Genomic DNA, 15,435 nt, shown 5'->3' on the forward strand with positions numbered 1-15,435 from the left:
CAAAATAATGATCCTTCTTGTTTTCCTTTTTCCTCTCCATCCTTGCCTTTTCCAGCCGGGGAGGTCATGTCATTTGAAACTATCTTGTTTTATGCAGGAATGCAGCTTGTTATGTATTCGGTGAAGGAAGCTCTCCTTGGCAGGCCTCGCTGGCTTCGAGCAGGGCATGATATCAGCTACTACAAGTAAGTGCATTTTTGATGAATAATTTGTAGATTCCCTTCTCCACAGTTCCCCTCCTGTTAACCGTATTGATGTTGTTAACCTTTGACCACTAGTGCCACGTTTCAAATGTCTCTAAATTAATGTTAGTTCTATGTGTTATGTGCATCCAACTTCAGGAAACAGCTAAAAGTGAGATCTCTAAATTAGATGCCTGAAATGAAACAAGGCACATGCAGAATTCTCTTCCCTAGAAGGAAGGCACTTTGTCTTGATAGCACAGACAATAGTGATTAGCCTTGCCCACTGCCATATGGGAACTTTTATCTTTGTCTCAGGGGTCAGAAAACAGGGGTGTAAAGCAGTTCTGACAAACTTAGGGCTGATGCTTACATAAACTGCCTGAGTCTCAGGCTGTTTCTGCAATTTTCCAGAGTCTCTGAAAAATGCTAAATCAGTCTCATCTTCAAATTATATTTGACCTGGAGCTTGATTCATGTGAGATTCTCTCACCTACGTATTTCATTTCCACATGGCAAACTGATCCCATATACATACATCCTGGTTATTACAGTCAAAGAAGAGAAGTGAAGGACTTAGTTTCAGTAGGTTGAATGAACACTTTTTATTTTTCTCAAAGCTTCTAAAATGTCATCCACAACGCTTACTAATTATTTTGCCAGTGAAGATTGAATGGGCTTTCAGAACTAGGATAAATGGTATGTTTTGTGTTAGTCTCGACAGAGTTGAAGGTTAGGGGACAAAATGGAACAAGCAGGAAAATTATAGGGGTGAGTAAGGTGTTTGGTTGGGTACCTGTGTGGGGGATGTCTGGGGATGATGTAGCCTGGGGTAAGGCAAGCAGGTAGAAGAGCCCTCTGCAGGAAAGAAGAGATCATAGATTGGGATTGAACTGGTAGAGCATTATGGGTCAAACTCACATACCTTGTAATAAAATGTTGCAGCATTTGGGGTTAATTAACTAGTTTTTCCTGGCTTTAACTATCATGATCTGAAAGCTGGGACTGAGAGGGCCCGAGTGACAAGCCTTCCTGTTTGTTTTTTTTTTTTTTATTTATTTATTTATTTATTTATTATTATTCTTATAATTCCCCTATTGTTTTTTCAGTCATGATGCCTGTTCACCAATTTGCATCACAAAAATGCCTCACTGTCTCAGCAGTCTGTGGGTGGTGTATTAGGCAACGTATAAACAAAAGAAAAGTCTGATCCTTGCCCCAGATACCTCGTAGTTAAAATATAGGGCTTGGGCTACCAAGTAACTACAGACTGAGAAAAGCATGAAAACTGAAGGACATTAACACAATTAATAACAATAACTGTCTGTGGCAAGATAAGTAGTGATCTTAGAGGACAGAACTGAATTCTTTTCATGCAGTAAACTATATGAATTTCTTCATGAGCTCATGTGATAAGGCTGATTTTAGAAACTGAAGTGAAATAACGGGCTTTCTCCTTATAAGAAGTTGTCTTTTTGTTGTAGCTAAAATTTTTGCTGTAAATGTTAGAGATGGCTATGTTCACAAATGGATTTGATGAGACAATAATCCCCTACGAGACAATAATCCCCTACAATGACAGAGGGCTGCTTTCCAGAGGTAGCAGAGCCTCAAATTTGTGTTGCTAAAGAGAGAGGAGAGGGGGAAAAAATCTTGGTTGTAATCTCTTTTCTTTTGAGGGACAAGTTGTGTGTCTAAGGATGAGATTATCCTCTTTCAACCTGGCATGTTGTTCACAACAATGAGTTGCAATTTCATTTTATTCCAAATACTCCTTACTAACTTTATTCACCTGACCTTTTTGACCTCTGGAGGTGTTCTCTCAAGAGCTAGTGTACTGTGGTGCAGTGACTTCCCTTTGCGTGCCTGTAACCTCTGACTTTGAGCATTGGCTTTTGGATGCATGACAGAATGGGCAACATCAGCAGGTGCAGGTTGGGCAAACTTTACATGCTGATTACCATAGCAATGGTTTCTCATATCATTAACAAGACAGCTATTGTGTAGTGATTAAACCAGCAGCTGACTTCCAAGATTAAGCCATGATTGTACAATTAAGCAAGTAATCAGATTCTTGTTCAGAATATGAGAGAGAATGGAGTCTTATTGATTCGGTGTTTTCTAACTCTACATTGGATTATATGTCAACATGTTCATTTAGGGAAACTGCTCGTTTTCCCATCTACTGTTTATTCCAGGTTTACACATAGTCTTGTGTGCACAAGCGTACATATCCGTACACATGCACTCTCACTTCTGAAATTCTAATAATTTTTAGTGATTAACAAAGAGGTTCCCACTCAAGAGAAATTGTAGTATGGCAGGGAATATAAAGAAAGTATGTATGTGGTTGCTCAGATTATGGTTTCCAGTTGGGATTGCTGTAGTAATACCACGCTGCTTGTGTTTTTGTGAAAGCAGCTCACTTCATTTCTATTTACCCTAGTCACATGTATCCTGGGGGAGAGCCTGGCAGATTTTGAAGGAACTTCATCTAATTACTTTTACCAGGGGTTATTCATGATTTTGGAATGCCCTTAACTACTTTTGCTGAACAGCTGTGATTGAGAGCAACCTCTGAGCTGAAGGACAGTGGGAGGAAAGGCACATTCTCGGGATGTCTGGGTGATGCACGTTGGCTGATCTCTGCTGACATTCATCTTCACTGAAGATGGGATAGTTCACTCATAAAGATGAATGTTGTGGCACAGCTCTGTCACTGCGTACCTTTCTCATATGTCTCATGAGAGAGTTTTTATGTTACAGAGAATATTAGCAGTGCTCTTGTCAAAAGGAAGCTGAGTGACACTTCTGCTCTCCTTTATTGCCTCTCCATGAAGTGACAGGATACACCCATGATAAACAGAGTTGCAGTTACTATAAGATCATCTAATTCACTTGCTGTCTTGGCAGCTTTTATGCACTGAATAATATTCCTTTCCAGCAAATTATTTAAGGAACAATGGCAGCATGCTGAATTGGAGACAATGTGCTTGTGCCTTTTGGTTTCATGGCTCATTCTAGGCATATTATCTAACCTCCAGCTTTTCCAGACAATAGTCAGTTCACAGATAGTAATGAGGTACATGGAGTGTTTTGTTCGCACATCACCACAAAAAACTTTGCTATTTGGTGATCACAGTGGTGTCAGAACGAGGTCTTTTTTTCTCTTCAGCATCTTTGTGATCACATAAGAAATCATAATTAGCAGATCACATCTCCGTTCTAATGATACCTACAAGAGTGCTGAGACACTGGTTGTGCCTGACAATCACAGTGTGAGTGTAGGCCTTAATAGCAAGATCGTTATGGGAATATTCTGCTTTGAATGGGATTCTGCCTACAACTTAGAAAATAAAGATGACTTAACATGAATTAGCCCTTGAAAGGGAAGTTGTGCTTCTCCAGTTTCCAATGTGTCAGGCCCCAGATAATAGCTGAATTTAGGTATGACCCATAAATTCTTAAAATACTATTATTTTACGGTGTAAACAAAGGCGCTATTGAAGCATACTGCAGGTAGCACACTTAGATGTAAGAAGATCAGGTCATGTTGTAAAATGAGGACACCAGATTCCAGACAGTACATGTATTTTGGACAAAGGGAATGCATCAGTGGTAAAGTGATGAACAGTTATTTTCAAATTAGTCTCTTTCAGGTGGTTTGGAAATCTGGGCTATAGATATTTTCTTCTACATTGATACCATGCTGTTTTCCATCGCTTACCAGTGCTTTTTACTATTCTAAATATTGCAGATAGAAAGTAAAGGGACAAGATGAGCAAGACACGTTGTTCTTGTATTGCTTGGTGCTTTTGAATTCCTGAGTTACAATCCAGCTCCTTTACTGACCTGCCAAGTAGCTTCACTTGTATGTGTCTCAGTTTCCCCGTCTATAAAAGGTGGATAATTAGAGTCACTTATCTGCTACCCAGAGAATTGAAACAGATAAATGGGAGGCAAATTTTAATTAGATAATGCTTGCAGAGGTCTTTTAAACTCAAAAAATTACTGTATGGAGTAAATGATAAGTATTATTATTAATTAACTTTCCATCACAGCTGTATTAGAAATATACTACCTGTACATTATTTCTTAAGGAGAGCAGTAAGCAAAATGATTTAACGATTATGATGTGACTGAAAGGCACAGTAGGTACAGCTTGCATGCTGATTTAAAAAAAAAAAAAAAAAAGGAAAAAGAAAAACTCTTTGGTCTCTTATTTCCTTTCTAATAACAAGTATATTAGCTTCTGGAAAGCGTGTGAGACTTTGGGAACATTTTTGGAAAGAGACAACAAATAAGGTAGTGAGGACCTAATGTTGCTATGGTCTATTTTTTGTTTCCTTCTCTCAGGACCAAACAGAAGAAAAGTGAAAATACTACATTTATACTTTCCAGTCAGAAAATAAGATCCTGCTGAATGGTGTTTCAGTTCATTGGGAAAATTGTATCATCTGTCAGTGATGCTCAAGAGTCGTGGTCAGGATTAGGTCCTCATCCTGCAGGGTGCTCTAGAAATGCACAGGGAAAGGCAACCTCAGCTCCCCTAAAAGTAGACAAGGATAGGTCAGGACATGTGGGTGGAGGATAGCACTGATGCTCACCTACTGAGATAAATCTCATGCCAGTGTTACAATGCTAGTTGGGCTGCAACACCAGCAAAGCCCAAAATAATAACCTCTTCTTAGCTTGCTAATTTGTGTTTCCTGCTGCTATGGTAGTGTTGAAAAAGGGGCGCTGAATAAAAAGTAACAGTCTGGTGCAAGGAGGCAATAGAGTCATCTTGGGGTATCAGCAGTGGAAAGAGAGAGGGAGGCAAGGAAAAAAAATGCTGTTTTTAAAGTTTCCTTTAAAAAGATTCAGAGCTGCTGCATTTTATGATGGATTGTGAGGAGACCAGATTATATGCAGGATGAACACATGATCATTTATATTGCTTACACACAGGTATTTTTTCTTTTTAATATATGAGTGAAGAATGCTGAAGCCTTACAAAACCACTTGTAACCTTCCTGTTACTACCAAGCAGTTTGCTGTAGATTGAAGTAGGTGTCAAGAAGTGATTAAAAAATCTAGAAATATCTGTTCTGAGTGGGTAGCTTTCTGGAACTGCAGAGGTGCACAAAACAAGAATGAAATGTGATACTAAGCATCGAGGTTTGAGAGCTATGCATCCATACACTCAGGATCATGAGATCTGAGATTTGTCAGGAGTGAGCAGCATGGACTGCCGGGTTAGTATCAAGGTCAGAGGTGTGTGGTGGTGCAAAGCTTCTGGTTTAAGTGTCCATTTTATACAGGGAGAATCCTTTACTGGACCATTAGGGACAGGCAGGAATACTTTCCCAAATGTGCATGGAAGATATGTAGGCAGTATCTTTCTGCAAAGTCCTGCTTCTCCTAACATCTCTGACTACAAATATAAATTTAGATGGAAGAACTCAGAAGATCTCAGCACTTTATGAAACTATTTCATAAGTAATGTTACCTAATTTTCCAAGTGACACTGAATATAATAGACTCCAGGGAGATGAGTCCTTTCCCATTGTACAAGAAATGGTTCTTAATTATCCTTTACTGACAAAACTAACAAGAACTAAATCAAATGGTATTGTCCTGACCTTAACAACAAACCACCACCACCAAAAAAAAACACCAAACACTTTCACATCCTGGATCCACTGAAATATAATAGCTAGGTAGATGTTTCTACATATATTGGATTCATTGCATTTCTTATCTGACCCTTTGTCCAATATTAAGGTGGTTTATTTGCAAGATGAATATTGGGGTGAAGGGTTCAAATCATGTGGGTTAGGAGGATAAAATCATAGGCTTTTCAGTTTGCCAGTGTGACTCAGTGTTCCTGTACTGTCTGTCTATTGATCCACTCAATGTCATTCACCTCCACAAGTTCCTAATATTAAATTCAGGTGAAAAAACAGCAGCATTGTATTGTGTCTTCCTTATGAAGAAGAGATGATTATTTTGGAGAATTTGACAAGAATAATTATCTTTTTCTCTCCACCCCTTTGAATGAGAATGAACAGCAGCAAAATAAACTTGTATTGTAAATTCCAGGAGCTGAAATTGCATCTTTTGGTTGCCGCCTCTATTTTGCATTTTAATGCAACGCTGATGATAACATTTGTCAAAGAAACCTCACAGTCCTTCAGAATCAGAAGGTTCCACAACCACATAATTGGTGCAATGTGGGAAAAATATTGTTTGAAATGTACTTATGGATGCAATTTGCTGTGAAGCTTCTCCCTAAAGTGCATGAATTGTCTCTTCATCTCTGCTGAAAGAAAACTTTATCAGAATAAATCTCCTGCAAGAGTAGATTGGGAACGGACTGAGAAGCTCCCTTTTAAAATTTTGTAGTTTTAATGAAGGGAGTGTCAAGTGCCTGAGTGTAGAGATAGGCCTTGGTGGCCCTGACCAGGTGCACCTGTGTCCTCCACTGCCCAAACCCTTTGCCCATGGGCCCAAGAGCTCTATCTGAGCTCTGTGCTGTCCATTCAGTCCCTGCCTGAGCTATGTTGTAGAAAGGCTCTCACTCAGTTGCTGCTACATCTATGCTTTGGTAAGAAGCATAATGATCTGGACCCTGACCCACAGACTGATCTTCTGCCTCGACATCAGACCTGCCTCACCACCCCAAACTTGTCTGATGATCTGGACTAGCGGCTGAACCTGTCTGCCATCTCTGGGCATATCCTGCCCAGATACCATGAGGGAACCCTGGCTTGTGAGGCCCTTGCATTGCTGGCTTTGATGCAAAGCTCAGCTCACTTTCTCTTGGGGAGAAACTGGCCTTCTTGTTCCCTGTCAGGGAAGGACTAAAGCATTTGAAAAGAAGAGATCCAAAAGAAGATTTTTTGTTAGTTCTTAATTTGCAAGTCTGTGTGAGCTCACTTCTCTGTGTGCAGTCTCCATACAAATCCAATCTCCTGCTCTTCCTAGTCAAGACAGAGGCTTTGATGACATTTTAAAGACTTTTATGCATATGCTGTGTTTTTTTCCTGGCATGTCCCTTGTTGTCTTGTGGTTGAACTGAATGACTGGTTTCACATTTTACTAGGATATTTGTATTTTCTAAATCTCCAGACTTTCACAGAATATTTTCATGTGGCATTGTTTGGGGATGTGAATAGGTACATACAGCTCAGAGCAAGATAACCTGGATATTGAAAGCAATACAGCAATGTTAGCTGAATGCATTAATTTAAATGTCTGGACTGCACTGTATGAACTAGCATTAGTTAGCTTCTTATTTTCACCTTCACAAAATGAGAAAAACTGTTAGGTTTCCGTGAGAGATCTCCCATCCAGGAGCAGCATGACTAGCTGGGGCTGGCTGTGCCAGTACTGCTACATGCCGTTTTGTCACTTATCTGCCTGCTGGCCTTTGTGGACTGAGTAAATCGCAGGAGAGCCTTGAATTTGAATTTGCACAGTGGTACTTAAAATCAGGATGCTTATTGTATTTCTATGTCTAATAGGACCACGGTTTCTCTAGCCTTCCTCATTTTCATACAGCCTGCTGGTGCATTGCTATGTTACAGGATGTTGTTTAGCACTGTTATATTTTGTACCTGTTCATTGTTGGCATTGGAGTTTCTGTATTTACATGTGGCCTTCCCAGACTTCATCCAATGATGGGATGAGTTTAGAGCCCATCTTCAGTATGAGGTGAAAACTCATTCGGGGTGGACAGTTTTCTGAATGCTTAGTTCTTTCACGGCTACTCCAAATGTGCATCTGGGAGTGATAACTGTCCACTTTCTCCTCTTTCTCTTTCTCCAGAAACCACTACCGCTGCAGCACAGCTGCAGGAGGAGGCATGAGAGGAAAATATTACTACACACTCACCTTCAGCATTAAGTTCCCTCACAAAGATGATGTCTGCTACCTGGCCTACCATTACCCCTACACCTACTCCACAATGATGGTAATGCTGATATGTCTGTCTAGATAAGCTAATAGGCCTGACAGATTGGAGCTGCTTAGACATGAGTAGTCTTTGTGATAGCATAGAGGTCTGTTCTCACAAGCAGCTTTTTAACTATCATGATGCTCTCAATGCCTTACTTGCAGCTGTAGCCTCTGTCAGCTCTGGAGCCCAGAATGTTGTAGGAGAAAATAATTTCTGTATGGGATAAGCTGGAGTGCAAACATAACAGTCATAAAATGTCCTAAATTACAAGACAAAGATGTCTCTATTTGCTTGGACTTGCAGTATCCTCCTGAGAGAAGCAGATATCCATAGCTAATGGCAAGTAAGAAGTGAAGGATGCCCACTCCAGCTTCTACCAGAAGATAGCGGCTCAGCTTTCAGAGCTACACCTGCAAGTAGAGCAATAGCACAATGCTGGGCCTTCTTCAAATATTGTTTGTCAGCTGTTTCATCTGTGCCAGTTGGAGTGTCAGGAGGCATTTGTGACATCCCAAACCAGCGCTGTCAATTTAAAAACTAAAAGAATATGAATCCAAGGCATAAATTGTATTATTTAGTTTTACTGAGCTTATTTCCTGGGGAAGAATTTGTTTTCTCCAGCCTTTTCTGGCTGGGAGTGGATGGTAGAAGAATATTCTGGGAAATGCATCAAATGCATTTTCTCAGGTTGATCTGGGAGAGCCCAAGGTCTAAAAGGAAGGTAGAATAAAAGAGGGGAAATGAATGGTTTTGGAGGTTGCTTTGTGACTTTCTCGCTGTTAAAGCTGAGAAAGATATTGCAGAAAATGAAGACATAAGGTTCCTGGAGATCAGTTCCACCCGTGGCAAAAAATAAAAAAAATATATTTTTTTTTTAGTTCTGGACATCTAGTGACAGTGTGGGTTGGTGAAATATGGGCTTATTCTAATTTTTACAATGATACCAGTTTGCCATTATCAGATATGAAAGCATACACAGGCTTTCAAAGGAGACTGTCCTCTCTCACTTAGTAGCCATGCAGCTTTGTATGCTGCCAGCATAGCTTGGATTAGATTAATTCCCTCTCAAAAAACAGTCTCTTGTCAACTGCTTTACATCCCATTATGGATGTTCAAAGAAACTGCTTTCAATAGCTGGGAGAAGGCCAATCAGGCCTTCACAGTCCAAGCTATGCCTGCCAGCTCACTTCTCATCAGGCTTACGGGCACCAGCTATTCCTCTGAATCAATGAGAAGGAGAACATGCCCTAGTTGTGGGTTTTGACCTATAGCCTTAAAGACACATATATACTGCAGTCTGCAGGGTTTTACAATTACAATTGTAGTACTGAAGAATTGGGTAGACTTATTCACCACCATACTTTATTATGGAGATGCAGTGCCTCATCACTATTTTACTGTTATTGATTTCTACCTTCTGCTGGCACAAAAGCAGGGGACTTGGAGAATTTGTATGCTCTGGGAATCCCTGAATATCTCACCTACTCTGGAATGAATTGAATAGAGATGAAAAAGATGTTATTCCTAGACTTGCAGGACCAAGTCTTGAAGTATTTCACTGCCTCTTCAAATAAAATGCTTATTGAAGTTCAAGGAAATTTTTGCCCCAGGAAAAGTTTAAATGAACTCAAGCTCAGTAAGGACCATAAAATTTTGTAAATGGGAATTATAAGTGGAAAAGATTGATAGATTGTTCTGTCCAGCTCTTTATCCAAAGCAAAATTGTTGCCTCTAATATTTCTAAATGGCTTATTTGCTTGGACTAATTTAAAATGTCTTGAGTGATGCAATTTGCACATTTCCATGTTACTTTAATTTCCACAGTGAATAAGCTAAATCAGGTTTGTGCACCAGTAGATCTTATTTTAAAGCATTTGTCCACTGGTGAATATGTTGGTTTTACATATCAGTAATAAATTAAAAGTGATTAGGTACCCAAGGGCTCAATTAAATACATAATGCTTTGGGGAAGAAGATAAACTTGGATACGAAGTTAGTAATTTGGAAATGTTTTTAAATATCATATATATTTAATTGTTACAGGCATGTTTACAGGAAATACATATTGCGGAATCCTATTTGAACTGGATGCACTCTGCAGTTCATTACTTTTTGTCCATTAGTAATTATATTTATTTTATGAACAGTAATTTATCAATTTTTTCATCATAGTGTTAATTGTTTAGATATCTAGCTGAAAACTCTATGGCAGCTATACCCAATTAAGTTTCACTGGGTACCAGAAGCATAAGTAAAAGATGAATATTGAGTTCTCTGTATCTATGTGAGATCTTTAAATGGGTCTAATAATTGAATTTACTTTATAGAGCAGTACGTTAATTATTTTATGACACAGATGACTCTAAATTTCAGTTCTGTGTTTTCTTTCAAAAACGCTGGGAAAAGCAGTCTGCAAGATGGTAAAGTTCAAGGTTTTGGGAATAGAAATAGTTTGTTTCTTAAACATTGGCTGAAATTTACCCCTGACTTCTAAACATAAAAAAAAATTACCATGTAAAGGCTATTATGTGAACTGATGCATTTTAGTTAAGATTATTTTAGGATGAGCGTGCATACTGCAATGTACCTGTTTCTTCCAGTCTAGAGGCAACTGCTGCTCCACAACAGTTAGCGACGCTGCAATGAGATTACTTACCGTATTATTGCCACTTGCAATTGCAACGTAAACAGGGAGAGAGAGCCACTGAGAACTGCACATCATCTGGTGTGTGGGTGGTGAGCGGCTATGTGTCTAATGAGGCGATTAAAACTAGTTCCAAAAAGATTTAAAAGATTTTTTTTTTTTTTAGGCTGCCAATTCTTTTTCTCAAATTTCTCAAGAAGGTTTTTTTTTTGTAAGAATTATTTAAAACTGACAACCATAAACTTTGGGGGGTGGGGGATGGACGACTTTTTAAGTAACTTTTTGGAAAGATGCTCTTACTCACTTTCCCCAATAGTGGCTGTACAAAACTGTTTTGATGTAAACTTTTTGACTGCCTCTGGTCTGGACTTGTTCCTGAGTCTCACTGACATATGCTTGACAGCTAACCAGTCAGTTCTATAAATACTGAAAGAAAGACAATTTTTCTCATGTTACATGGTCCCTAAGAAAATGTAAGGAGTATGCAGTTCTTTTATGGACTTCATGTACACATAGAAACCCATTTTTGCTAATAAAGAAAAAACCTAGGAAGAGTTCAGGTAAAATGATACACGAGTAATAGACCTGTGCAGCTGCAGTGAACTGGGCTGTGTTCTGAATGGCTTATGCTTACTGAAGGTATGTAACAGGAGATACTGCTAACTAGCATACGAGAGGAGCTGGTAAATCAGCAAGAGATGAAATTAGTACCAATAATCACGTAGAGACAGTGGAATAAAATCAGTTTTTATAAACCATGAACTCATAAATCTGTTTTCTTGCTTCTTTCTTAGGCTCATCTTGACATTCTGGAACAAAATAGGAACCCCAAGAAGGTTTACTGGAGGAAGCAGACACTCTGCCAGACGCTAGGAGGAAATCCATGCCCATTGCTCACAATCACTGCCATGCCAGAGTCTAAAAAAAGCGATGACTTGGAACAGTTCCGTAAGTAGCCAAATGAAGCATTTAAAAAGTTACTGGTGACGTGTGGTCATGTAAGGAGTGGCAGTGACAACCTGTTTTGTGGATATGTTGATTTTCTTGCTTTTCTCATTTTGAAAAAAAGAAATATATATATCAAGAACAGCAAATTACAACACTTCTTTTAAATGACAAATTTATACGGAGGAGGGAGAATACCTAACATCATTCTTTACTTCAATTTTTCTTTAATAATCTGAAACAGAAAGTTCAGTATCAAATATCTCCAATGTCAAGAAACTTCTCGAGTAACCAATTCAAAAAGAAATTTGAATTTTGTTGTTGTTGCCATTCCAAATTGAAAAGATTTATTTATTTTAAAGTTTCAAACTTGCCAAATAAAAAATACAAGATCATTCTTTCCCAGATGTATGTAGTAATTGAAGTGTCCTGGTCAAATTCCAGATCCTCCAACATACCTGGTAGCTCCATCTGGACATACTATGGCTTCTTGCATTTTTTCAGTCTTAGCTGATGATGTGGTAACTATAATAGCTGCCATGTTATATCTAGAGATAGTTATTTTTCATTGTGAAAGTCAAAGATTTAGACCTCCAGTGGCCTTGATTAACAATGTTAAGCTATATAAGTTTCTGTAATCAACAGCAAGTGACAAGAAGATTCTGTTCAGCATCACATTGGATTAGCTTTGTTTTTCATGTCTAAATGTCAGACTACCTATATGTAGGTTGACATAGAAGGGAAACTTTTTCCCGAGTCTGAAGCAAGGCAAAAACATATTTTTTTTTCTGCTCTTCGCATATCTGTAACACAGGTGGAGAACATCTAGGGAGTGTGGAAATTTAGATTGCCTTAAATCTTTTAGCTTGTTATGCAAATATATAGTATCTCACAGAGATATTAGGCTAGGTATATCCAAAGAGATTCTGTGATATGAACAACATTTCTTATCACAGAATTCTCTTTGTCAGACTCCGCACAATGTCCATTCCAAATTTATAAACCAAAAGGAAGCTCACGTAACAGAGTTTGGGGGAAGTTATTGCTGTCTTCCCTGGTTTAGGTTAGAGCACAGTGACTGCAGTTATGCTGACATTACAGTATAATCATCCTGAGCTCAGACCTCTTTATAATTGTTGGTAAGTTTTCATTCAGGGAGCATTTACATTAGAATTAGCATGTTTCTGTGCATGAATATAGTTTTCTAGGTTGAAATTTTAAAGCAAAATGGCCAAAAATTGCCAACTACAGCCTACATGGGAATTCAGAAGATGCTTGCACATAAACGGCCTTAATGGTGGGAACTGGAGGCAGTGTCAGAGAAAATTGGATCATTGGCACTGCTATTATTAGTAGTATTTACATTACAATATCACATACAGCACTCAATTAGGGAGTTTGGCTGTTGTGGGTGCTGTCCTTGCTTAACAGGAAGAGAAAAGTCCTGCCCTTAAGCACTTTTGTTCCATGATAATAATGCTACAGAACAGAAAACCAGTGGGTGGGAGTTGTGGTGGTAGAGGGTGGTTATGTAAAGAAGTCTTTGGCATACTGCAGATGGTCACCTGGTTAGATGTTAGCTGTTGACAGAAATTTTCAAACCTCATGGCAGACAGTCTCAATAGGGCAACTGAAAGTAAATTGGAATTAGGGGTTGGAGCCATGCAAGAGAGACATGCAGTGAACAATTTTTTTTGTCCAAGTAAATATGCTTTTCCAATGAGGGTGCAAAGTAAAAGGTAATGGTTGGATTTATGAAAGCAAGGACTTGGAGTGGGTCAGTCACACGATGTGTGAATGTGCTGACCACTGGATTAAGCACGTTTGGTTTTGATAGGACTGCAAATTCTTGCTTTTCTGACATAGGAAACTTAAAAAATAATTAAACAAACAAATAAACAAACAAAGAAACAACAACAACAAAAAAACAACCAAACAAAAACAAAACTTCAATTTTCCAAAACAGAAAGCAATGGTCTTGCTTTATGACCAACCCAACAACATGCCAACATCTACAGATAGGCAGACATGATGATCAAGTTAAAAACTCTGGAAGAAAATCACCAGCCTGCACCAATGGAGGTAAAGCAAGAATAGCTAAGGATGTTTCCACCTTTGGTGCCAGCCACCAGAGGGAACTGTAACTACATATGGTAATAACGTGTCAGACTGTATATCATCTTACAGTGGATACCTTGATCTGAAACCTTATTGTACCAGGCGTGGTACACTGGGGAGAATGATTGTCCTCTGTGTATGCAGGACTTACAGCCTGTATTTGTGACAGTTGAGAGGTACGGACGTACTGAAATGAGGGTTGTGTGGAAATGACAACACCATATTGACCAGTGCAATCATACCCCCCCAAAGTCGCGCTGCTTTTAGGGAGTATTATGAAATATATGTGACAGGAGGCATTACCTTTTTCTGGGGCACTCTATCCCCTGAGAATGCATCTTTCAGTGTTGAAATAGCGTCTGGCAGGCTTTCAGAAGTCACTAACCTGTCTGGAAAGGCAAGGTTTGCACAATCCCAGTGCAGTGTAGGCTTGGACACTCATTCAGTACAGATTTACTGAAAGATTCATGAAGGATTTGTGAACATTTTGGACAGGTACTTATTCTGAATACCTCATGATATTGTAATATTCACCATTTGTGTTCAAATTCTAGTTACGTGGCTCAAGTACTCTTTATTTTTAAGAGAGAAATACCTCCTGGTTTGTGATCTTACATGAATTCAGTAGGAACTCATAGTTCTGACTGAAATTCCATGAAATTATGTGCCAGTAAACTCTTCTGCTGGAGCTTTGCAAGGAAATGAGATTGACTTCCTAAATCTCTCTATGAACCAGTTGAACTCAATCAAAGCAGAATGTGTACAAACCCAGTTGCCTGAACTGAAATAAAAATTGTTTGGGGGAGAGACAGTGTCAAGGAAAGGCAACACATTTTCTCTTAAGTTTCCAAAACTATAAATGTAAACACCAATACTCTTAGGTGATGAAAATATTTGTTGTTTTATCAAGTGGAAGAACAGCAAGCGCACCATGTGTTTTATGCTGTGGGGATGCCTCCAGGCAAATGTGAATAATTATATATATACTTATTTTGTATAAGCAGCTTGGATAATTATGGCTTTGGGGGACGCATTTAGCTTAATTTGTGCTGCTTTTTGTGGCTTTGATCAACGGTTGCTTCTTAGCTTCCTCATCTTGTATGACATGCCCTTCTCTCTATGAATTGGGTTGGCTGATGGAGGGGCCTGTTTGTCAATATTTTCCATGCTGAAAACATAACTCAAAAGCAACAACTATGAGGGAATCAAAGGATGGAGACATTCTCAGTAGTAACTCTCACTGCTTTGTACAGTGTCTATGCATATGCATTTCAGCTTGAGAAGTGATGTGGAGCTCCAGCACTGGGAAACTTGGCACACGGGTGATGAATAAAAATTGATAGCCCTTGTTCTTTCCTTCTGTTTCCAGAGTTCTGTACAATTCATAGTTCTCATGAGCTATAGCCGTTTTACTCTCCTATCAAATTTGTTATTTCTGCTTTGTACATTTGTTAATCTGCGCCTTGAGAGGTTCTTTTCAATAATACCAGTGGTGCAGGTAAAATACAAAGCTCTTCAGGGCTTCATAGCCATTGCTCGTGATTGTACTTTTAATACTCTAAATCCTTCTCTAGTATAGATGCGTGAGGAGTGGGAAACATCAC

The 15,435-nt window shown here is 38.9% G+C and overlaps 1 protein-coding gene across 6 annotated transcripts in view; it reads left to right on the forward strand.

Moving 5' to 3' along the window:
- AGBL1 (AGBL carboxypeptidase 1) overlaps positions 1-15,435 on the forward strand; it is a 445,869-nt gene that overhangs the window by 70,150 nt on the left and 360,284 nt on the right. For all 6 annotated transcript variants that reach the window (XR_011100595.1, XM_068695603.1, XM_068695606.1 and 3 more), the window contains 3 exons: positions 98-185; positions 7,995-8,139; positions 11,563-11,716. Coding sequence is in view for 5 of the 6 variants with exons in the window: in XM_068695603.1 (XP_068551704.1) it covers positions 98-185; positions 7,995-8,139; positions 11,563-11,716 (387 nt within the window). In the remaining variant the exon portion in view is untranslated. The remainder of the gene's footprint in view (positions 1-97; positions 186-7,994; positions 8,140-11,562; positions 11,717-15,435) is intronic.

Source organism: Anas acuta, chromosome 12 (genome assembly GCF_963932015.1).
Source record: "Anas acuta chromosome 12, bAnaAcu1.1, whole genome shotgun sequence".
Lineage (NCBI taxonomy): Eukaryota > Metazoa > Chordata > Aves > Anseriformes > Anatidae > Anas > Anas acuta.